Raw genomic sequence first — 24,750 nt, forward strand, 5'->3', positions numbered from 1 at the left:
CTTCCTGAAGGATCTTCATTTTAAGATAAATGACCTTATTGGTGAGATTTTCCACCCTGCACTGGAAAGGGTGAATCCTTTAGAAGATAGTTTTGCAATCTAGGTGAATTTGAGGAAGATGGAACAGGCTCTCTAGAAAACATGAACAGTGATGGTGACGACAGCAATTTTTCATGGTTGAGGTGAGGATGGAAGGAGTTCTCATGGAGATGCCAGTGGAATGTTTTTTAATACATATGCTTGAGACCATAGACTACTAAATCCCAGTCTTTCTCCTCAATCCTCTCCACAATCATTAATGATCATTAAATGGTGTCTAAGTAAGTGGTTCATGATCCTTATCCAAAGGCTGGGTACAGTAGATTTGGACGTGTCATATTTCTTTGCGTATCTTCTTAGTGTTGCAAATTAGAATTTCTCCTGATATTTCTAACATGCAAATTAGAACATCTCCTGATATTTCTAACATGTCAAGGTAATAGCTGACAGATGTTACCAAAAATGTCTTTTATGTGAAATAAAGATTGAGCAACCATGAATATGTAGAAGTGTAAGCCTTGCAAACATCAAAAGTATCAGATGGTTCCCTTTAAAATAAATTTTAATTCCTTTCTTCTTTCTTGTGTATGTGTAGGGTGGGTTGGAGGGGTTATCTGTATAGCTCAATAGAAAGTTTGCAGTAACCCTCCAGGTACACTGTGGCTCACACCTGTAATCCTAGCACTTTGGGAGGCTGGGGCAGGAAAATTGCTTGAGGCCAGGATTCTGAGAGCCCCATCTCTACAAAAACAGAAAAATTAGCCAGGCACAGTGGTACACACCTGTAGTCCCAGCTACTTGAGAGGCTGAGGCAGGAGGATCTCATGAACCTAGGAGTTTGAGGTTGCAGTGAGCTTTGATGATGCCACTGTGGTGACAGAGCAAGATTCTGTCTCAAAAAAAAAAAAAAAAAGAAAAGAAAGAAAGTTGCAATAACCAAAACACATGTAAGGTTTAGATTTGAACCAGATCTCCTTTCTTCTTATTAAGGAATTACATATATGGACAGTATGGTATATCATTAATATTTTTCATAATTTCTTTTCGTTAGGTGGACAGCCTTTGCAATCTTTTGGCAATTATAATTTGTGGTAGTCAGTTTGTTAATCCTTAACAAATTGATCTCACTGATTTGTGGTAGTCAGTTTGTTACCCTTTAATTTAGCATCTCATGCCCATGGGAGATGTGGTTAACTCGGCCTTATCTCGGGGCTCTGTGCTCTACTAATCAAGAATGAGCTGGGCTTCTCTGCTCCCCAACATCTTCCGCCTCCCAAAATAACGATAACAAACAAAGTCCAGCAAAGCGGACTTCGAGACACTGCAGACTTATTAGACTTATTGGTTCGGTGTCAGGACATGTCAGTCACCTGGTGATGAATTTTGTACTTGTTCTTGTTACTACCTGTTGTGGCATGATTGAGAGCTCGGCAGTATTGCTGTCCCAGCACAACTGCAAGACGTTGAAGGTGTCTTTTCCCTGGAGTGGTCCCCTGGGGTAGAACTTCAGTGTCAATCTCTGCTCCTCTGATCCTCTGCACTGAGAACACAGTATGATGGGCATACCCTTAAGTGGGCTTCAGGGGCACAGGCAGCAGAACAGCCTTCTTCCTGTAATAACCTCACACACTGGGAAGTTCAACTTTGAGACAATCCCCCAGAGGCCCAGAGGCCCAGAAGCCCTGGACTATATATATATATATATCATTTATATATATTAGCCCTGGACTAATTATATATATCATTTCCTTGCAGAGATCATCATGTCAAACAGAAAACGTGTATATTGACTAAATCAAAGACTCTTTGATTTCCCTTCAGCAATGAACTAAGCTGTGTCTGTAATAAAGATCTTAAAAAGCGAGGCAGGAGGTGTGATGCCTCTTTTTTTTCCCTCCCCAATCCTAAATTCCACCAATGCAGATCCATTAGCAAGAAACATACTCATACAACTACGCTTTGTTCGGGGTCTAAAATACGCATAATTTCTGCAGGTATGCCTCTGTGTTTTACAAAGAAAAACATGGGACATATGGTCTGACAATGAGAAGGATATTTGAAACTGGGGGCTGTTTTGGAAAGTTCAGGAACACATGACCACTCTATAGGCAATTGACAAGAGCTGGTCCTGAGATCAGTCAACTGTTAAAGGCATTAGCCTATCACCCTTATGGCTGCCTTTTGCAAGAAACTAAGACGTTAGGGTTTTATTTAAACATTTGCTGGTAACTAACAAGGTGCTCCTTTTTCTTTTTCCTTACAGAGATAGGCATCTTCAGAAATGAAGGCAAGCCCATTTTAAAATATGGACTTGCTTGGCGCACCTGAGAGTGCTGAGCAATGAGAAGCACTGGGTTCCGGTTACCCTTGCGTGAGACCTGGCAGCAGCTGTGTGCCTCCCAGCCTGCAGCCTCTGCCTCACGCCTCCTGCCTCCCTTATTAAGATCTTAATTACAGACACAGCTTAGTTCATTGCTGAAGGGAAAGAAGTTTGTTTCTCTGAACTGTGTCTGTTTTTTGGTGTGGCAGGTGTAATCATGATGAGATCATTTTTGGTTTGTTATTTTTATACCCGGAGGAACATTTTTTTTTTCTGAGGGGGAGGAATACAGTTCTTAAGACATAATGAGCTCACCATACTGTGGTAATAGTAATTGTGCTTTGATTTTGTAGGGACTCTTTCTTCTACAGAAATCAGAGCACCTCACGTGTGTAATTTCATGAGTCCTCAGAATGTTTTTCTAAAGAAGAACTTGTTTATTATCCCCATTTTGCAGGTGGGGAAACAGAGGCACGAACAGCAGGGATTTCATCGTCATTAGTCTGACATATGAGGATGCAGGCTAGACTCTCCTAATTCAGTCTCGTGCCCATTCCTCTATCCAGGGGTTCTCAACCGCAGCACCATTGACATTTAAGGCTGGAGAATTCTTCAGTGTCACGTGCATTGTAGGATGCTCCGCACCCTCCCTGACCACTACCCACTAGATGCCAGTAACACACACACACACACATACTGTGAGAACCAAAAAATGTCTCTAAACGTAGCCAAATGTCTCCTAAGGGAACAAAAAAATCTCCCCTGCTTGAGAACCACTGGTATAATTTCTTCTCCTTCTTTCTGCTTAAAAAAAAAAATTGTCTTACTGGTTTTATGTAACAGAAGCACAAAAACACCACCAGAGAACTGTATGCCACAATTTTATCAGGACTGATATTGAGCTTCATAGGTCCTAACAAAAAGTAACCTGCTCTTCCTACATATACACCTAGGACCAATTTGTCCAAGCGGATGCCATTAAGTACTAAGAAGCACAGGTTTTCACTCAAGTCAAATGCAAAACCTTCATAACATCTCTCAGCTAACTCGAACTCTCTGAAGCTTACCTCTGGCTTCTCTCTCTGTGCATGGACCCAGTCATGTAAAGGAACATGCATTTACAGCTGGGCCTTTAGGGATGCCATTTTAGTCTCATAAACTGGTGCATAAAATGTCCATTGTAAGAGCTGGTCTCTACACCTCGGCACTGAATGATTCCCTTTTGAGGTTTCCTTTGCTCCTGCCATCTTTCCTGTCTTCTAGCTGAGAAGCTGCAGCTTCTAAAGGTTTTCCTAGAGGCAGGTCAGCTGCAATGCTGACAGTATGTGACTGTACACACCTCTCAGCCAACTGTTTTTCAAAACTCTTTGAGGACCTCACAGGTAAAGTAGACAATAGCGATGGGCACCAAACAAACCCAGGTCAGGTGACATCCAAATGAGTTCCGGAGAAGGGTGGCATCCCAATTATATTAACTGAGTGGGAGACAGATGAGGGTCGCCAGGATGTGTGGGCATTTGTATTGGTGAGTTTAGATACAACTTTGGGCTGCATCGCTTGGTGCAAAAAGATAAGATAGATGAGAACGTAAAAATGGAAACATCTTTTTCTTCTTTCACATACTTTATTGAATATTATAACTTGTGCGTTTTGACTTGAGAAATGATATCATTTTTGGAAATACACTGTAATATAGTATATTAGAGTCTTCTACTCTATTATAACTCAATTCTCATTTTTCTTTCCTAAGTACCTGGATATTAGAGGGATTTGTCTAGACAGGCAGATAGATAGGATCCAGTGCCTACGCTGTAATGTTGGCTGAAGTCCAGATAGTTGTTTTATTGTTAATGAAACCTATCTTTTGGGTGAGTGGGTGTCAGGCCTTCATCATTATATGGCGCCTGTCAGATTTATCCAGGGACAGAACCCTGAAAGCAGTTTGTGCCTGCCCCTGTGTTTGATCTTTTGCCAATATACTCTACTGAAATCTATCAAAACCAAGCAACCCAGGACAAATGCTTATAAATTCAAAGGCTTGCTAGCAGCAGTGCTAAATTCTAACATGGTAAAGATTCTCAGGGAGAGCATTCTGGTCTAGGGAAAAGAATTCTAGAGTAAGAGAGAAACCAGATGCTACCTCTGACCCTGCTTCTAATTTAATATGAGACCCTTCAGGCTGTAAAATAAAGAGAATAGAGTAAGATTCCTTCTTACTCTAAAATCCTACTCTAGTTAATTCTCATCAAGCTGTGGATGACTTCTGGTTCTAATACCTATAGATACCTATGTGTTTTCCACCTTCTTTAAGAACCAAAGGGGTTGCTTTGGTAAATCTCAAAGACCACAGATGAGTGGATAATTAAGCCCTTAAAAACATGTATATCATTTATGATCATCAGAATTTTAAGGAGAAGCTAATTCATTTTTCCTAAATATTGTAAGCAAATCCATCTTCTACCATGAGCCAAGAAATAACAGAAGTTGACTGTGAGTTTGTGAGTTGCATACACACATATATATTGCATGCTCACCTACCAACCCATTTCTCATTTTTCTTACACAAAGTAAATAATTTGCTCTAGGCTCTTGTTGGTAAACAAAATGGGAGGCTGGGGCAAGAGAATCGCTTAGGCCCAGGAGTTGGAGGTTGTTGTGAGCTGTGATGCCAGGGCACTGTACTCAGGGCAACAACTTGAGGCTCTGTCTAAAAAAAAAAAAAGATTCCCAAAGGCACACGGGGTGCTTCCCTACAGTGCATAAAGGGAGTCTTAGTAGTGTCCTGTGCCATGTCAGAGAGGACTTTTGGGAGGCAAGTATCTAATGGCATATTTCTTACACCTTCTCCCACTCAGAAATGCTCAGTAGAGAATGCCATAGCTAAAGTTCATAAAGCTGGACAAATCTAGGAAAACTTGAGGGCACAGAGCAAAGTGAATGACATAAAGATTCAGAGCAGGTCCGAAATACTCATGCAGGCTTTGTGACCGTCATAGGGGTTTAGAAAAAAAGCACTTTGCAAAATAAAATCTTTGGCTAAAATGCACTCCGGTGCCTGGGAAGTTTAATGGGAAATGTTGAACACCTCTCACCTGTAGTCAGAATTATAATTGGGATTAGTAAAAACTCATGAGACCCAACCTTTCTGTGGTCAGATCACCTAATGAAAAGTATGTCCGGGAGAGAAAATCTCAATTAAATTCAAGAAGTGGGGAGGGAGTGAGGGAGTTCAGTCGCTTCCCATCCGATGGGTACATTGCATGGATTTATGGCACACTCCTTGGGTATAGGATACAGCTACAACTCTGATTGTAACCTCTCATGTGTAAATTACATAACTTAATGATCTGTACCCTCATATTAATCTGAAATTTAAAAAGAAAGTGGGTCAGAACACAATTGAAAAATCGCTGGGAAAAATACTTGGATCATATCATACGGTATCTTCTAACTCCTACATGTGAACACTTCATGTCTGCTAGTTAATCTCCAGAGGAGCCAACTGAAAAAAATTCCTCATTCCAGATCTTCAGATGCAAGAACCTAGGTATAAACCAAGAATTCCAAGAACTGAAATCCAGATGCTTGTAGACACTCATGTTTTCTGACTATGGCTGTTTCCTTCTTTGGGGAAAGGTCTCCTGCTCTGTCCCAAAGCTGATGGTGAGAGGGAGAGGAGAAACATGACCAGAACGGTGTTCAGTCCTCAGAGAGAAGCTGATTTCTGTCAGTGTGAACAAAAGCACACAGCCTTTCTCTCTCTTCCCCAGTGTGCCCTGAGACTGACCTGGATGCTGTTCTTCTCCAAGCTGCTTCCTTTAGGGCTGATTTCCTTGACAATGGCCATTTCCTCCAGTGTGTCTGTTTCTCAGGGTCTGTTGAGGCTGTGCGCACGCAGACACGCAGATCCACCAGAGTCCAGGGCTGAAGTTTGGGGGTTGGGTACAGGAAAGTCATGTCTTTGAGAATGTGGCAGCCCCAAGGCATTGGCAGGATCTACTGCATGATAAATATAGGATGAAGTAAAAAGAATAGGAGGAAGCCACACCACTGATGATGCTATCCATCAGTGGGTGACACACCAGCCATTGTGTCTCATTTCTCTTCAAAGAACAGCATGAATGGTCATGGAAATTACAAGTCATGCCTCTCTGTATTTGGAAAAGCAGTTAGTTTCCCTGGCAGTAGGAAGGAATAAGCTTTCTTGATATTTTCATGGGTGAGGGGAGGGAGGAGTTGGGAGGCACAGGGCCGGGAAGTGTCTTGTGGCCTTGAGCGCTCTGTACCTGCCATCCTGCCCCATGTGTTCTCAGCACTTTCTTCCCACTCTCAGGCATTGCTTGAGAACCAGGAACAGTAGAACCCAAACATTCTGGCAAAGTATTTGAAAGGCACTCTGTCACCTACGGCCAGAAGCAGATTGCTGCGCTGAAGGGAGAAAGGCTCTTAAAAGAGACCATTGTGTTTAATCTCACTGGGATGGCCAGTTCCTCTTGGCCTTCCTGTTTGCTCAGTAGTTGTGAACACTAGTTTCAGGGGGGTCAGGATCCCCATCTGCGTCATCATCCCGTTTTAATAGGGAGGGCAGGCACTTTACTGCTCACTCTCTCTCGTGTTCTCTGGCTATGAGGCTTGAACAGCGGGCATCCATTTACCTCTCTGGTTAGTTCATCTTCCCCACTTCCACCTGAACATTTTAACCAAATGTCTTGCTGAATTCTCTAAGTAAAATAATTTCACCCTCCCTACAGAAAACCAAGAAATCAGAGTCCAGTACCCATTTCAATTTAGCAAACATTTAATACATGTCTATTAAACGCATGTGCTTTTTTTTTTCAGACACTGGGCTAAAATTCTGGAAATGTAAAAGGAATTATATAGCATCCCTGAACTTAAGGAGTCTTGAATGGAGCAGTCCTAGCCACACAGCAAAGAATAGTACAGTAGAGAACTGGGAAGGGAAATGAGAAGACAGGCTTGGGCAAGATAACCATCCTGGATATGTGGAAGCCTGGTTTTGAGGTGGGAAGAGGTTGAATGCAGGAAATCCAGTTGCAAAGCAATTGGTGTGTTCCGGAACAAAAAACAAAGTTGCTGAAGACCTGAATTAGGGGTAGCAGTGAGGCAGAAGGCAGGGCCAAGATGATTGGGTTTCAGGTCAGGAAGAGACTCAGCAAACCTCAAAAGGTCCCTGGGGACAACTCCTCCAAGCAAGGCAAAGGAGGAGAAGAGGCTGCGCACTTTTTGGATCAGAGATGAAGATGCTCATTAGACAATTGGAAATAAGGGACTGCAGTTCAGAAGAAATGTGTGGGCCAGAGCTATGGAGTTAGGTACCATCTTGTGTTCAGAAGCCATGGCACAGAGAGGTTTTCAGTAGAGGGCAAGCAGGCAGAGGAGAAGACAAAGGTGCAAGGAAAAGATCCCTTTGGAATATGATCACTTAAGGGATCCGGGAAAAACTGGTTCAGGACAGAACAGAAGGATGAGTGGTCAAGAGAAGAGGGAGAATGAGGAGGTGATATCGTGAAGGCCTGAGGAGGACAGAGTTTCGAGAAAACTTGGGGATTGATGCTAGAAGCTGCTACAATTAGGGTTCCCTCAGACAGAGTTTATGATCCACAATGCCAATTTCTAATCCTGATTGTAGCCACAGCTTTGGTAGCATATGCTTTTGACTTTGCTAAATTCTGTCCTAATTCTGGACCTGGAATTAGAACAGGAGGCCTGAATTCTTGTCCCAGCTCTAAGACTTTCTTGCCAGGTGACCTGGCAAATCATTAACTTCTTGAGCCTCATTTTTCTCATTTGTAAAGTAAAAGGATTGGACTATAATTGCCTGGAGTTCCTTGTGGCTTTCAAGCTCTGTGCCCCCAACTGTTCTGGTGCTCTGCCAAGCTCTAACTGCTGATCTCTGTAAGTTAACCATCCAACTGGATATAGAATTACATGCTCTCTTATCTCTCCTTGATTTGTTTCTGTGTTGACCTTCCCTACTCTGGAGATAAATATTCAAGGGTGGGAGAAGGAGCAGATCTTAAATAGACAGGCTGCCTCTCTTGGGGATTTCTAAGCTATTCAGATAATCAGCTTCTGACTTTGTGGCCTCAAGGAATCAGACCTTTGTACTGAAGGAGAGAGTCCCTCCACCTCCTCCCCAGAAGAATTAACTCTTGATTTGCCCACTTATGAGGTATTTGTACTTTTGAATGAGATGGTCTCTGTTCCAGTTGAAGTTAATTCGCCTATGTTCTTACCGAACTCTTGAACACCAAATATTTTCAAAAGCCCAGTCCTTACCCATGTCTGCCCTGCCTTCTGATGTATCATCTCTGTTAGAATCTGTTGGGATTTATCCATGAGTAATCCAGTAACATTATTATTTCATCTCAGAAGGTCTCTTGAATACAACCAATAGTTTTATTATTGCTGTTTGTAGGCAAAGGTAGGCAAATACTCAATACGTGTTCAGAGTAACCAGAACTTGTTTGTAATTCGGAAAAATATTGTTTTCATGGACAGTTCTAAAATGTAATTGTGAGCAAGAGAAAGATCAGATATGTATAAAATAGATAGAATAGCATCATTAGAATGGAACCAAGCCCAGATTAAGAACTGTGAGGATAAAAGTCATACTAGCTCACTGAATTTCAGGCAATGTTAAAGTACTTCCTTTGAATGACCTCATTTAATCCTAATAGCAAATCCATGAGCTGGGTGCCATCATTTTCATTCTCATTGTATGGAATAGGGAACTGAGGCACAGCGGAGAGAAGGCATCTGCTTAAGTTATACAGCCAGGCCCCAAGCCCCTAAGCATCTACTTATTCCATTGTCTACTGATGTCAAATACTTGGCATTGGGGCAAGAGTTCAATAAGAAGGTAGGTGAATTAAAAGAACTGGTCATCTTCAGAACTTTATTATGTGATGGAATTCAGTCCAGTTAGAAGGACACTGTGTAGAGGAGCTAGGGCAGCTTAGCAAACTGGAAAGAGAATTGAACCATAAAAACCACAAATTTATTTCCATCTCTGATACCGACAGTGTGGCCTTGGGCAAATGATGAACTGGTCTCCCCAGACCTGTTTCCTTATCTGTAAAACAGGGACCTTGTGTTCAGGAGATCTCTAAATGTCTCTGGAGCTGAAATCTTCTATTTAGGAGAGTGGCTGGATATAGACATTGGCTGTTTGTAGCTTATACAGGTGTTAAATAACACAAACTCCTATTCAGCTCAGCTGAGAATATCTATCAGAGGGTGCCTAGGTGTAGGCTGGTCCTAGAGTTGGGCCACTCCTAGCCATGCCAGGGTCTCTGTCTGACTCCTAATCTTTATGGATAGAGGGGAAGACTGCCGGGAAGTCAGGACAACCACCCAGGAGAACCCCCTGTGGTGCCCACGCGAACACAGACGGTGGGGCTCTGAGAGTGCCCCCTGAGCATCGGCTTTTAAGGCTGTGTAGAAACATTAGCACACAGCTCACCAGGTGGTGGGGAGATCACAGAGGCAGGAGACAAAGAGCGTCCAGAGCTACTCTCACGAGGGGTTTCCATCTACATCTGATCTAGCCCGGCCCATGCTCTATTTCAATGCTTCATGGTGTCCCTGGAGTTGGAAGTGACCCAACTCCAAATGCCTCCAGCTGATTTACACCCATTAGGTCTGTAGCCCTTTACTGTTCTACCGTTTGCTGTTTCTCTTCTTTCTCTTCTTTGTAGCCAGTATAATTGCACAGCTATCAACCCTCAGCTCCCATGGAACTGGCCCCGACTCGGTTACTTCTGATTTCATCTAAGGCCTTCCTTACTAGCAGGTCCCAGTTGTTGAATGGGCCCAGAGAAAGGGACAGAGATCACAGTGGTCAGCTCTCTCTTCTGCTCCACAATCTCTATACAACTCTGCCAGACTCATTTCAAGAGATCGTTTTGGTACAAAGGGCTGAGAATCTGGTCCTCTGTAACTCTATGACTTCTCTTTGAAATCACAGAACACCCAAAAGATGGAAGAAGAGCAGCAGAGATTTTAGATTATGACACCATCCTAAAATGGTTGCACAAACCTGGGTAGAATGCTACCTAATTTTATCTTTATGTATGTGAACTTTTAATTATTAGAAGGAACCCAAAGCTTCCTACTAAGTAAAACCTTCACCTGAAACATACACTCCTCGGTTTCCCTTTAGCTTCCCTGACCGCTCACCTGTCTTTGTCCCATACTTCCTGGATCTCATAACCGTCAAGAAAAAAAACTTCAACCTTATTGTTGAGGAGTATCACAAAGCTAGGGCTGTCCTCTGGGGGGGTCTCTCCTTTCCTTAACTAGGTGACAAAGAGGAGCCTGGCTCACCCTGGAGCCCTTCCCAACCACTGACCAGGGTGCAGAGCCCTCATGTAGCACAGCAGCTTCTGGATAGAGAAGAACACACAGTGCCGGATCTGTGGCTACAGGGTTGGGACAGGGGTCATGATTAACGTATGTCTGTTATAAAGAAATGACAAAAGGGCCAGGCACAGTTGCTCACGCCTGTGATCCTAGCACTTTGGGAGGCTGAGGCAGGTGCACTGCTTGAGCTCAGGAGTTCAAGATCAGCCTGAGCCAGAGTTAGACCCCATTTCTACTAAAAGTAAAAAAATAAAAATGAGCCAGGTGTTGTGGCAGGCACCTGCAGTCCTAGCTATTCAGGAGGCTGAGGCAAGAGGATCACTTGAACCTGGGAGTTTGAGGTTGCTGTGAGCTGTGACACCATGGCACTCTACCCAGGGCGGCATAGTGAGACTCTTGTCTCAAAGAAAAAAAAAAAAAGAAATGTAAAATGCACAAGGCTGAAAAGATCAAGTCCACATTTCTAGAGACAGAAGGCCAAACAAGACCCCCCAAATCCTATAAATATCTTATGGCGTGAAATACCTACTCCATGCAATCAGCAACCCTTTCTCCCATAAATGAGCCCCACCTCAATGACATTAAGTGCATACAAACATTTTAACGAAGGGCTGGAGAGAGCGCTTGGAGTTTTCCAAGTGCTTACGATGAATTTATAGCATTCCTGGCTCCTCTGTGCTCTGGGGAGGGGGCAGGCATGCGGGAACGGCTGCCTGCATGCTGGGAAATATTACTAACGCCAAGAAATGAAATCTTCTGAGCCTTTGAAAGGTTTCCAGGAATGTCAGCACCTACTGCCTGCCCACTCTGTGCTGAATGCCTACTTTGGCTGCCTGCTTAGTACTGAATGTGCCAGACAGGACTTCGTACAAAGAGAGAGAGTGTTTAGGGCCCATGAAAGGGGAAGGCACGGCCTTTTGGAGATGAATAGCCAGATTTAAGAATACGTGATAAAGAAGCAGGTAAAGAGAAGTCCGCAGGAAAGGTATCAGTAAAAAACCATAAGAGAAAGAACTGGCATCTATCTATGTGCTAATGAATTCCTGGTAGCCCCTGCCATCAAATCTGGTGATGTCAGCCACTGTCACTGCACTCCATGCTGATCACTGTGGCTTGTAGGTTCTCCTTGCACCCAAAGACCGCTTCACCATCTGAGAGTAAGACTTTTTAAGCCTTGCCAAGGCACATATAAATGCACTTTAATTTACATTTCAACACCGAATATAAATGCCATTTGTACTGTGTGTTATTTGGGATTTTCTTTCATTCTTTTTCGGATTTTCTTTCATTCTTTTTACCTCCACGTATATGAAAAAAATTGAGACACGTTCGTTGTAGTATGTCTGAATATCTTGGAATAATTTTTTCCTCCTTAAGCTCACTTTAAAAAGGGAAGAAAAATGTGTTGTGTAGCGAACCATTCCCTAACTCTCTAAAAGCACTACTCATAATTCCTTGGCACGGCATCTCCTGCTAGAGGAAAGAACTCTTCTGGTGTTTTGAGCTTTTCCAAGGAGGCCGTCTGATGTCATTGGTGGCAGACACAGTATGTATGTGTCTGTCTTTTGTCTGCACCATCTGTTTTTCTCCTTACAGGTTATTGTTCAGATTTATTCTTCTGCCCTTCCAGGAAGTGAGCCTGTCCATATGGGGGTGGGCTTTAGGTGCTAAAAGGGCTGATCTAATATTCTAACATGATTTTCCTCTGTTCCTTCCTTTTTAGAATCTTATGGCAAGGGCCTTATATGACAATGTCCCGGAGTGTGCTGAGGAACTGGCCTTTCGCAAGGGAGACATCCTGACCGTCATAGAGCAGAACACAGGAGGTCTGGAAGGCTGGTGGCTATGCTCCTTACACGGTCGGCAGGGCATCGTCCCAGGCAACCGGGTGAAGCTTCTGATTGGTCCTGTGCAGGAGGCCTCCTCCAATCATGACCAGCCTGCTTCTGGACTGATGCACCAGGCCTTTAGCCAACAGAAGCTCTATCAAGTGCCAAACCCCCAGGTTGCCCCCCGAGACACCATCTACCAAGTGCCACCTTCCTACCAAAATCAGGGAATTTACCAAGTACCCACTGGCCATGGCACCCAAGAACAAGATGTATATCAAGTGCCACCATCAGTACAAAGAAGCATTGGGGGAACCAGTGGGCCCACCTTGAGTAAAAATGTAAGTAAGTAACTAACTGAATTTTTGTTCTTTTTCTTTTATATCCATTGCACTTGGAACAATAGGAATGTTCCCAAAATAATAACTTGAATACTTGAATACTTGAATAATAACTTTCCTACAAGTAAATATAGTAACTACCCTAGCTTAGGCATCATTTCTGCATGATTGTGCTATTCATCAGATGACAAAACATTCTTGAATCACAATGTGCCAAGTACTGTTGATCATGGCCATTTTAAGTTCTGGTGTGGTTCTGGATCATGTGGATCATTACATTGTTTCTCTCCATCTTTCTGATCTGTCTGCTTCTGTGTTCACATAGCTTCCCATCTTTTCCATTTCTTCATTGAGTGACACAGGCACCATATCTTGTACAAGCAAAATGATACAGCAAGGATCCTCCTTTGGCCAAAAAATGAACCATGCTCCCATTGGTCAGAGGACCCACCAGGAATAGAGAGAGCAAGGAAGCTGGGAATAGGCCATACTCACTGACTTTTTCTGTAAAGTTGTCAGCTTAAAGCTTGACTCATTTAGAACACATAGATACTAGTGAATTTGAAAGGAAGCCATCCTCTTGTCCTTCAGATAATTTCTATAATAATGGCTGGGGCAGTGGGTGAAAATAATGGAATTAGAAGATTCAGGAGGGTATCAAGTTAAATGCCAAAATACCATAGCACCTCGAGATAAATAGAAATTCATTAATTGAATAATGAATGTTGAGTGTTCTAACATAGTTTTGATGCTTGTGATACAGTGAGGAATTAAAGAGCAAACAAAGCCCAGGTGATGCTTACATTGCAGTGAGGGAGACATGTGCCATCATGACAATGTCCGGTAAAGATGCTGCGAAGATAATGTCAGTGGACTGACAGGGGGTAATAGCCAAAACCAAGATGATGCTTCTGTGAGCGTTACAAAGGAGGGATTTTCTCCTTCATTTACTGCCCAATTCCAATGGGTGCTGCAAGGTTTGTTGTTAAGAATGAATCAATTTCACTGCATAAGAAAATAACCTGAATTTCAAAAGGAAAGATGCAGTTGGACATCAGAAAGAGCCTGTGGACTCTTAGAACACTAACTACAGATTTACCCTGCCTCCAGCAAATCTAATACAAAGTCTGAATTTACACACCCATGAAAATGATGGACTATCTGTATGTATGGTATTAGAATCCACTGTTGAAAAAACAAAAAGGAAAAAGATTTATTGTTGGATTCCTTTGAATAGTGAAACTACTATTGCATTTTCAAATCACCTTTTATACAAAAATTGATTTTACAAAACACTTCTCAAGGGCTTGTATGTTGCACCGGCCAAGTATATGTCCAGTAGGAGGAATTCCTCAAGAAGTGGTGAATGGCTTTCTGACTTGTGTTGCCCAGGACAACAATCGATGCCTGCCTAGAAGTGACAGGCTGAATCATGACCTTTACAAAGCCCTGGTTTTAGCTTCAAAGGGAAAACCAAACCTGGCCTCTATCTCCAGAGGGGAAAAAGAACAGTTGAAAGGTATAACTATAAATAAGAAACTTCTCTCATCCTTAGTCCCAGTTGTTTGCACCTTAAAAATAGCTCTCCCTCATCTGAGCCAGTGCGAGGCAGACGGGAGGCCAGAACAGGAAATGCTTGGCTGAGAGTGGTGGGCTCTAAACTTCCATCATAGTTGATTTTGGCAGGGAGGTGACGTGTTTTCCTTTTTAGACTCAACTTTTTTGGTTCCAAGTCTGAGAAGTCTAAAACTTCAGACTCCTTCCCATCACATTTGCAGTGGGTGCCCTGCAGACTTTCTCCTGGGATCCGTCCTTTCAGAGGATCGAGACTTGGACTCACCTTCCCTCAGTTACCATGAAGGGCCTAAGGTGACCCTAGGGCACTCAGACCTCATGTTGTGTTTTACTTTTTTTATCTCTACGTTCAGTAGAATGTTTTATGTTTAGCAAAAGGTAGATGAGTCCAGCGGGAGGAAACCAATTTCTGAAGAGGACCTCTGCCAGCCCTTCCAGGGGGCACAGCCAGAGCTGGGGGCAGGGCATGCCTGAAACATAGTGCAGTGGGGGTCTAAGGTGGTCTGGCCAGGAAGGGAAAGAAAGGCAAGAGGCAGAGGTCCTGGCTCCTTCCCTGCCAAATACCAAGTACTCCCCATGCTATCCTGACCTCCCCTTGAAGGCATCTTAGTGCCTCTGAGTCTCTAGGCTCTGTGCCTCTCTGCACTGTCCCCAACCTGCTGGCTCACACCCCTACTGGAGTGAGTTTGTCTCTTCCTTCCTTTCCTTCCCTGCCTTCCCTATTCCTCTCTCTCTCGCCCCTGCTCTCTTCTTTCTTCCTTCCTGCTCTCCCTTCTTTCTCTCCTTGTTTTCTTTCGTAGTTGTGATGGTTAAGCTGCAAAGAAGTGATTTGAACCTTCTAGGCAACTGCTTTAAAAACCTCTGTCAATATCTCCCTTGTGTGGGATCTTCTTAGTGGGTGGGAATCACAGCAATGACTTAAACCAAGGCCTCAAGAAATAATCGCAGTGCAGTGGGAATAAGGCATGGCTTTATCTTTTTTTTTTTTTTTTGAGTTCTCATTTTGGCACTTTTACTAACTTGCTAAATAAAGCAATTTGCTCATTTTCTCTTTTAATTTCCTATCTATAAAATGGTGGCAAGCCCAGAACTAAATATTCCTAGTAGCTTAAGCTATGGTCCTTAAAAGCCGTTAAACAAGAAAATGTGGAGGCAGTGGAATCTTGTTCTGAACCACCGAAGTATAGTTTTAAAATTTTGATGAACATAGAACCACCCAGAGAAGTAGAAAAAGTGAATTAAAAATGTAGATTCCCAGGTCTTTTTCCTCAGAGAGCCTAATCCAGTAGGTCTGGGCTGGGGCGCAGGTATCTGAATTTTATCCAGCTCCCTGCATACTGCTGGGGGAGGTGGTCTGGGCCTACACTCTGAGAATCACTGTAAAGAGACTTTGAAGGGCTGGAATGTGTTCCGATATGATTGTGATTCAGGACTTTCCATAGTTCCAAACTCCTTTGATGTTGCTACAGTCTGTGGACATCAGAAATTTCATCCACCACAGTTTTTTCTACTCATGAATCACTTAAGAAAAAAATAATAATAATAAAGGGAAGAAAGGAAGACAGTGAATTTTGCCTTCTATCACGTCAACTTGGCTCTCCAAGAAACTCCAGTCCCTGCCCACCCTCTGGCATCCCATCCACACTAATGACATTCATCACTTACTAAATCAAGATTTAGAGAAAGAAAGATACTCATAAACTTCACCCCTTTAGGAAATAGAGCAGCATGAGAATTCTGGGAAGAGAGTGGGCTTCATGGTTAGGCTGACTTAGGGTTCCCTGTATCCATTGAAAGTTACTGCCCTGCTCTAAGATTTGATTTCTTCATCTGCTAAACGAGAAGGATCGTAACTACCTCAGAGGGCTGTTGTGAACATGGAATGGCACAGTGCTTAGCATAGCAGGGGCTTAAAAATCTGAGCTCTCCTCTCCTTGTTTCTGTTTCCTTTCTCCATTGAACTATATCAGCCCTGTCTATTTCTTACTACACACCAAACAGAGAAATACACCAGAAGCTCCATAGTTGATCACCTCTGTCCATTGACCACCTCTTTAAGTTGAGCTAGTTTTCATAGACTGGACATGCACCACATGTACGTTTCAGTACAGAAAGCCTAGTTCCTTATGTTGACCACCCCTATATGTTGACCAGTTATTACTTACAGTCCCTTGGGTGATCAACTTACAGAGGTTCTACTGTACTTTATAACTAGCAATGTGCTGTACCCTTTGAGTGTGTGGCTCTGTCCTCAGCTCTACAAGAATTCTGCAATGGGTAGAAAAGAACCCTTGAAGTTATCTGGAAACTACATACACTGACAACTTAATTTCATTAGTGTTTTTCAGTCTGGGTTTTGCGTGCAAGGCCATTTTATCCATTAGGCATTGTAGGAGGCCTACAGGGCCAACGAGAATGTCTGAGAGCTGAATAAAAGATCTTTTGGCTCCAAAATATGAAACACAAAAGCTGAAAAATACAAATTAATAAACATTTAGACAAATGTCTAGGAAACAGTATCATATCTACCCCCATTAAGTTTTAAATTTAGAGCTCATAACTATTTCATTTCATTTGAAAACAATTTGTAGGTTAGGTTTTTCTCACTTAGCAAAGATTTCTAAATATGCATCACAATTGCCAAAAACTCACAGGCAATTCTAAATTAAAGGAGTTAGTCATAGTCAAATAATTTGAATAGCTAAATTATAAAAGAAGAAAAGAAGTTTTTAATTTTTTAAAAGCAAAAATTCTACTTAATATGGGGGAATGATTTGGGGTGAATGAAACCTCCAAATGTCCAAAATCTAAAGGCCTCCAAGGGTCTAAAATAGTCTCATTTCTCTGCTCCAGAGGTCAGTGACACTACTGCCTGAGTTCATCCATTTCACACTTGATATGCATGGGGGAATTATATGTGTTTTTTTCTGATTATTCTTTTATAATAATGTTATCATAATATCTTATAATAACATTATAAAAGAACAACATTATAAGGGAATGATACTGCCTTTATTATTAGACATGTCGCTTTCCTTCTAACTGGTGGATTGAGATTTGCTTGCCTCCTTTGAAGTTCAGTTTGGGCTAAATTATGAGCTTTGTCAAGGCAGAAGCCAAGGCTGCCTCTTGATTGCTCTAGTACACAGTGGAGTCTCAGCCCACAGATAAGAGCCCAATGAATAAATGAACAAGGCAGGAGCCAGAAGTGAAGTATTATAATAGAGTTAACCTCTATACAAGCTGAAAGGTGGTTCTGATCTTATCACACTTCCACCCTTGTTCAAAGCCTATGGTCCAACTCATTACCACCTGGTATGAGAGGTGTCAGATGATACACAGTAAGTTCCCCCCACAGGGCCTTAGAAAATGTCACCACCTGTTTCCTGTAATTGTAACTATCTATACACAATAAATGAGTACCTGAAGCAAACCATGATGATGTAAAGTCAGGCTCATCTGAGGCTTTACCTTTAGTGCATTTAGCTCAACTAAGACAATGAGACTGGTTATCTCCTCTATGGTCACCTACGAGAAGAACTAGGCGTTTTCCACCGAGGAACAGAGCTTCCTTTGAATATGCTGTGATTTACTTAGAATGCCTCACCCCTCTATCCTACTTGTGAACTCCCAAACATTTGTTTTGTTGTATTTTTATGGTTTTTAGGTTTGTTTGTTTGTTTTTTTATTAAGACAGGGTCTCACTCTGTCATCCAGGCTGGAGTGCAGTGACATCATCATAGCTCACTGCAACTTCAAATTTATGGGTTTAAGCCATCCTCTTGGCTCAGCCTCCAGGGTAGCTAGGACTACAGGTGTGTGCCACCATGCCTGGCTAATTTTCCTATTTTTTGTAGAGACGGAATCTCGTTCTTCCTCAGGCTTGTCTCGAACTCCTGGTCTCAAGCAATGCTCCTACCTCAGCCTCCCAGCGTGCTAGGATTATAGGTGTAAGCCATGGGGCAACCCCAGTCAGTCTTTAAAACCCACTTCAAGGTTCATCTCCTCCATGAAGCTTCCTCTTTACAACCCAGCAGTTTCTCTCTCCTCTATGGTCCCAAATATGTTGTACATTTCACTGATCTCAAGGGCACTCATGGGCTCCTTAAAAATGTTAATGGCTTGCCAATACAAGATGCATGATAGTCTATGCTGGGACAACTATTACCCTGAGGTGGCACTAGAAAAACTAAAGTCATATTAAGATTTCCCAAAACCCCATGACATCCTTATTAAGGACCATTTCCTACCTTTCAAAATGAGACTTATCCAAACGTTAGCAGGAAATGATTCACAAGTTTTAGCCAGGTCCTCCAGTCCCATTCCTGAAAGGTAATATAAGAACCAGAAGTAGATTAGCGACAGTGTTTGTACTGTTGTAGACACTTAGTCATCATGAACTACACACCCATACATATACATACACGTACACACATAGCTGTTGGCTAAGGAACCAAGGATTTCCTTTCCTGGAATATGAGGCATTGTGAAATCTGGTTGCCCAGAGCAACGCTCAGATACCAGCCAACTAACTGCTGTATGTTAGCAGTATGACTTGTCTACCAACAAGTAAAAAATAGATTTAGAGGAAATGAAAGCTCCCATAGAAGATAAACTGACTTCATCTCACTTTCTTTTGTCCCATGCCTATACACACACACACACAAACATAAACACATACACCTCTCAAAAAATACTTCTAGAGCAGAGAGTAACTCTTCCTTCTCCACTTATAAACTCAATAAAGTACAACTATGCTCAGAATTTGTGTCTCTCTATAAAGATAACCTTAATTTAAATGAATTGTTTTCCTCAATATATGGCTTTGCAGAGAAGTGAAGAATCTCTCCCTTGAACAATCAAGATACATTTAAATCTTACACAAAATTGGAGGTCTTTCAGCGCTTGAAGGGCAGGACCTCATGAGCTCACATTGAAAATGAGAAGTGTCTTTTCCAAGACAAGTCACCCACACCAACGCAATGAGCAAACTGTAACACCTCCTTAAAAATGAACAAAGGTCCTTTTTGTTTAGGTCAATGCCAAAGGCTTCAAACTCAATTGCACTTTGTTGTAAATCTCATAGATAATGCATATTTCTAAGAGTGCATTAGTAACTTCTTATAAACCCACACCAACGCAAACAGAGGTTAATCTTTTTTCAGTGACTTCACGCTAAGCAGCTGTGTGTATCAGAGTGACTAGGTAAGAGACTGTATAGTATGAGGGATGTCTAGCTAAGTAGATAACTCTCTTTTGTGAGATAAAGAAAAGAACACATTTATTTATTTTATTTCATAATACAACTAAGACTAAAGATTGGTTGAACAGATCTTGAATACTTGCTTGAATACATTGTACGAAGTGCAAAAGCATTGAGTTCTCAAGAGTTGAGCCATAATCCTAGTTGCCATGATAACTTCTGGAGAGGTGTGCTGCTCCTTTATAAGGAGGTCAGGTGCAACTCACATAGAACAGTGTGTCTTCCTCAAAACTTGGATGAAACTCCAGCAACATTAAACAGTACCAAGGAGCCTTCACTTTACTGTCCCTGCAGAACATCGGTCTTTGTGTCATCATCACATCTGATGTATTTGAGTAATTTTTATAATATTTCTTTTTCTTAAAACATGGCATCATACCTGAACCAGTTATATAGTAGAATAGTTTTTACTTTCAAAACCACCATGCAGCCATTAGTGGTGTTATTAAGTCATTTGCTGTGTTCGTCTCATTCTGCAGGAGAGTTTTAGAACTAGAGAAGGGGTTGATCCCAAGTGTTTTTGAGCCAGGGTCCACGTTAGGGATGGTAGAGACAGAAAAGCATCTGAGCTTCTCAATGTCCTTTCAACCTTCACTCTCTGGAGGAGGGAACTGAGGTCTGAGAAGTAAGTTAACTTGCTGAAGAGGCGGGATGGATATTTGAGCCCACGTCTGTCTGACTCCAATGCTAATGATTTTTACATCCCAGCTAATGGCTTATGTTGCCAAGCCCTAAAAAAAGAAGGCATATTTAGACACTTCATTAGCAATTTGGGTGCTAAAAAGCATCCTCTTAGCCAGGAAGGATTAAGCTGCTACCCACGGCTCCCACCTCAGATCCCGGCAGTAATCTGAAGGAATCCGAGATAAGGACCGTGGAAGCTCCTGCCACCCAGCTGTAGTATCAGCTTCAGAGCAAACTGATCCAGAAGTCCCGAGCAGGTCGTTAGGGTGGTGTCAGGACTGTCGTACCACTGACAACATTGCTATGTTGGCTTCTCTGCCATATGGGAAGACTGTCTTTTCGAATGACTTCAATTTAATCCAAATGGTAACTTCATTTAACCAAATACAGTTAAAATCACCCAGAATGGTCTTGAAGCTAGTCAGCTTTCAAGTTGTGCTTCTCATTAAGGAAATAACTTTCTTTGACATTATTTGTGAAATTGGAAAAGTAGTGAATGTCTAATGTGTGTTGCTAGTACAGGTAATAGGACATTAAGGAAAGGACACTGGACTGCTGGTGGCTCTGCAAATCACGAGTCCCCTCCACTTTTCTGCCATTAACAGGCTCAGTAACTCACTGCCTTTTTGTTCCCTGAATTGCAAAATGGTGAGTTTAAGCTGAAGGTCTCTACCGGTCTTTGCTAAAATTTTACAGTCCATATATCCTTATCTGATTCTTTCTCCGAATCACCTAAAAAGTTTAGTAATATAATCTTACCTCAAGATTCTTTAAAAGAAAAAAAGAAGAAGAAGAAGAAGAAAGAAAACACAACCAAGCACAGAGATTTCATTTAGATCCCTAAGTGCTGGCAAATCCTTCCTACCCTTCCTTTAAGATCCAGGCCACATTCCTGCCCAGAACCACAATGTCCTTGAGAAGACAGCCAGGTCCAAAGATGGCAACCAAAACAGCAAGGGAGACAGGCAGGCAGGGGTCAGAGTGTGCTGGGCCAGGGAAGAATCAGTGCTTGACAGATGCAGGTCCTGCACCCAAAAAGATTTCCAGAGAGTTCCTCATTACGAAGAACTTTCATCCCTGCTTCGTTACCAAGAGTTAAGAAAGTACTTCATCCTGTAACTCAGTGTTCTCTGCCCATTTTCTTCTATTTAATCCTCTTTGATTTTGAAAAGGATTTTGTAGGTCTGGTCTATCTCTGCATGACAGCCACCATGAAAGCTGGTGCCCAGTTCTGCCACATGAGTGATTTGCCCCATCAGCCATTGCATGTTTTTCTCCCAACGAAGCTGCAAGAGGTCTCCTTTTTAGGAGGAGATAATACCGATAAGCATTTGGGTTCCTGAATTCTCACTCTTTACCTCCTTCCTGTAATCGTATTCCCTAAGGGCAGTCTGTGGGTATCTCTCTAAAATCCATTTCCAAAGCTAGATTTAGCTCTTACTGTCCTGTTGAATTTATTTGGACATGAAAAGAGCCAAAATGCTTGTGCCTTTTATAGTTTTCATTCAAAGAAATGAAACATAAAAAATGAGACATAAAAAATGGCTTTGCAGTACGCAACTTGTCACAGGCTGTATTCAGCTTTGTCCTGAGAAAGACCTCAGCCACTTGAGGAACCCAGACGTCATTTCCCATCATGTTCTTTCATGTTAAATGCTCCTAGCTGCTCTCTGGTGCTTGGTCACTCCATAACTAAATATTGCTTTAGCACTCGCCACACAAAGAGCTTCCTGAGAGCAGTAGGGGAGACATGCTAGGGCTGAACAATCAGGGCACTGTTTCCATTGAGTGGTTTGCCTCCCAATGCTGTGTCAAACGAAAGTGACCCGGGAGCATTGCTCCACTTCTGAGCTTTAGGTTGTGTGACTTTTTCCTCATTTGAGGAAAGAGCCTTGCTGTGATTTAGAAATAGCTAGCAAAATGAAAGCAGGCATCAAAATTATTTTGAAGGAAAGTAAATCATCTTCCAAAAATACAGGCGGGAAAAATCTTGGTGAGCACAAGAGAAGCATTAGGAAGGGTTAACCATGGATGGACGTGGCTCAGAAGGGTGTATTTTTAAGGCCGGACTCAAGTTTTCATTATATTGTTGCTATGCAAGTAAATAAATGAGCTCACTGCAACACCCAAGCTAGGCGGAGAGAATTTATAGAGAATTAATAAATCCAGGGTAGGCAATATGTGGCTTTTTTTCTCATCATAGAAAAGCAACTAGTAATCTTGGATTTTAAACAGACAAACTTCTATAACTTTACATATAATTTCTGAAAACTGGATCCCAGTTCTAGCAGGCAGGAAGTGATAATAGTGATGTTTCTATTCTTAGGGTTTTCTTTAAAGGAAGGGTTCAAATATTTCATGTAAGACAAGAGGTTATTATAAAACCTAACAAATAGTGTGGTGGCTCTGTTAATGTTTTTTAAGGGTGTTTAAGTGAAATAAGCCCTTTCCAACAGGCAGTTTTGGAAATCTAAATAGTCTTGTTAATGCATGAAACCCAAAGTGAGATAATATAAATAAATTAGAGGCTAGGAGGGAATTAGAGATAGAAAGGAAAAAGTCTTATTTTATTTTCCTCCTATGCCAAAAAAAAAAAAAAAAAGCAAGTACGTGACTGCTAATGAGTGAAACACACTTTTGAATAGACATTCCTAGGTACTAAGCCAGCTTGTAAACCTATAATCATTATAGTATGATTATGGTAACTTCTCAGTTACCCATTATGTTTCCTGAGCACCATCTGGGTTACTTAGTTTCCAAGCAGGCCTTAGGGCAGAGCACCAGACACTGGTTAGATATTCCTGCTCTCCTGCACTCATGGGTCAACTCCATCGGTCTGTAATCAAAGCGTCGTCTAGATATCAGAGGCAAAGGATGTGCGATCCAGGCCATGCCAAATGTTGCTTTGGACAGTAGAGACTTAGACACAGAGAATCTGGCGACAAAGAAATTAGAATAGTTACCATTTCTGTGCCTCATGATTTTCTTGGAAGAAAACCCTTCCAAGTAGGAATTCTTACTATTTTAAAAAATTTTTTCAAAATTATAAACAATTATATTTTATCAATTTTGTAATTTTTGACACATACAAAGATACATGTACAGACAGGTAAGTAGATAGATAGGTCATGTGCAACCAGGAATAACATAATAAATCACTAGAGTGTGACCAATGCTGTTGAAGTAACCTGTGCTCCTCCTCATCCCATCTTTCCCCCATCCACTTCACCCAGGTCTTTCTTTGAAAGAGCAGGATTTTTCTGTTTCCTTTTTTTATTGCTTTGTTCTTACTTGGGATTTCTGGTAGACTATGGAAGAAGGGAAGGACTCAAAACGAGAGAGTGCTGGAGCAAAGAGGGTTTCATAGAAGTCATGATGAGTAGATGAGGGGCAGAGCTGGCATCAGAAGGAAGCATAGCAGAGCACGACAAGACCTGAGGATTGCCTGGGCTCGGGGATTTGCCTTCATGAATGGTGGCAATCCGCATCATTCCCACTTCCCTTGGTGCTCCATTGAGCTAGCAGCACAGGACTGGGAAGCTGAAGTTCTTCCAAGTGCATGGCCTCTGTGGCCGCTCATGCCCCAGTTCCAGGCACTTAGCCAGCTGTATGCCAAGATGAAGAAGTTGTCCAAGGAAAGTGCCCCAAGTAGACTTGATGACACCTTGGCACAAGTGACACCATATGAGCAGAAGTTGCCTTCAGAGGAAATACTTTTTTGCTTCTAAACATTCCAGAGAGATGGATATGTGCCCTACTTCTTGGTGAACTTAGCTTGTGGTCTTCCTCAATCTGATTTGAATTTCAATAAAGTGTCCTGAGTTTGGAGCCTTGCCATCTTTCTCTTGGATAAAGATCTTTGCCCCTACGCCTGAAAGAAGCACATTTTCTCCAGGGTTTTCCACTGGAGTGTCTAGAGCTGCTCTAGTGATACCATGTAACTGTGATGACGCCAATGCTGATATGAGCAGTGTAAAATAATAACCCAAGTCCTCTTAATGGTCCTCAAGAACCAAAGATCTTATCACTTACTGCTTTGATTTGAAATCCCCATTGCCTCCAAGACCTCACTTTGAACACTTTATATATCTGTGAAGATTAAATTCCTTCTGACTTCTATGTAAGAATGATTAAACTTAGTTTTCTCCTGTGATTGAATCATGAAACATTTTGAAAGCTAACAGCTTTGAGATCTGTGATTATTAAGATACAAATAACATCCTTATCACATTAGAAAGCAAGCAAGAATTGACTGTCTTGTTCCCACTGTCTTCTCTCCTGCATTCCTGGTGATCATTGATTGTGTGTTGGACA

At 42.1% G+C, this 24,750-nt stretch overlaps 1 protein-coding gene across 3 annotated transcripts in view; it reads left to right on the forward strand.

Moving 5' to 3' along the window:
- NEDD9 (neural precursor cell expressed, developmentally down-regulated 9) overlaps positions 1–24,750 on the forward strand; it is a 176,960-nt gene that overhangs the window by 138,667 nt on the left and 13,543 nt on the right. For all 3 annotated transcript variants that reach the window (XM_053602565.1, XM_053602567.1, XM_053602566.1), the window contains one exon: positions 12,468–12,914. In XM_053602565.1, the coding sequence (XP_053458540.1) occupies positions 12,468–12,914 (447 nt within the window). The remainder of the gene's footprint in view (positions 1–12,467; positions 12,915–24,750) is intronic.

Source organism: Nycticebus coucang, chromosome 9 (genome assembly GCF_027406575.1).
Source record: "Nycticebus coucang isolate mNycCou1 chromosome 9, mNycCou1.pri, whole genome shotgun sequence".
In the NCBI taxonomy this organism is placed as follows: Eukaryota; Metazoa; Chordata; class Mammalia; order Primates; family Lorisidae; genus Nycticebus; species Nycticebus coucang.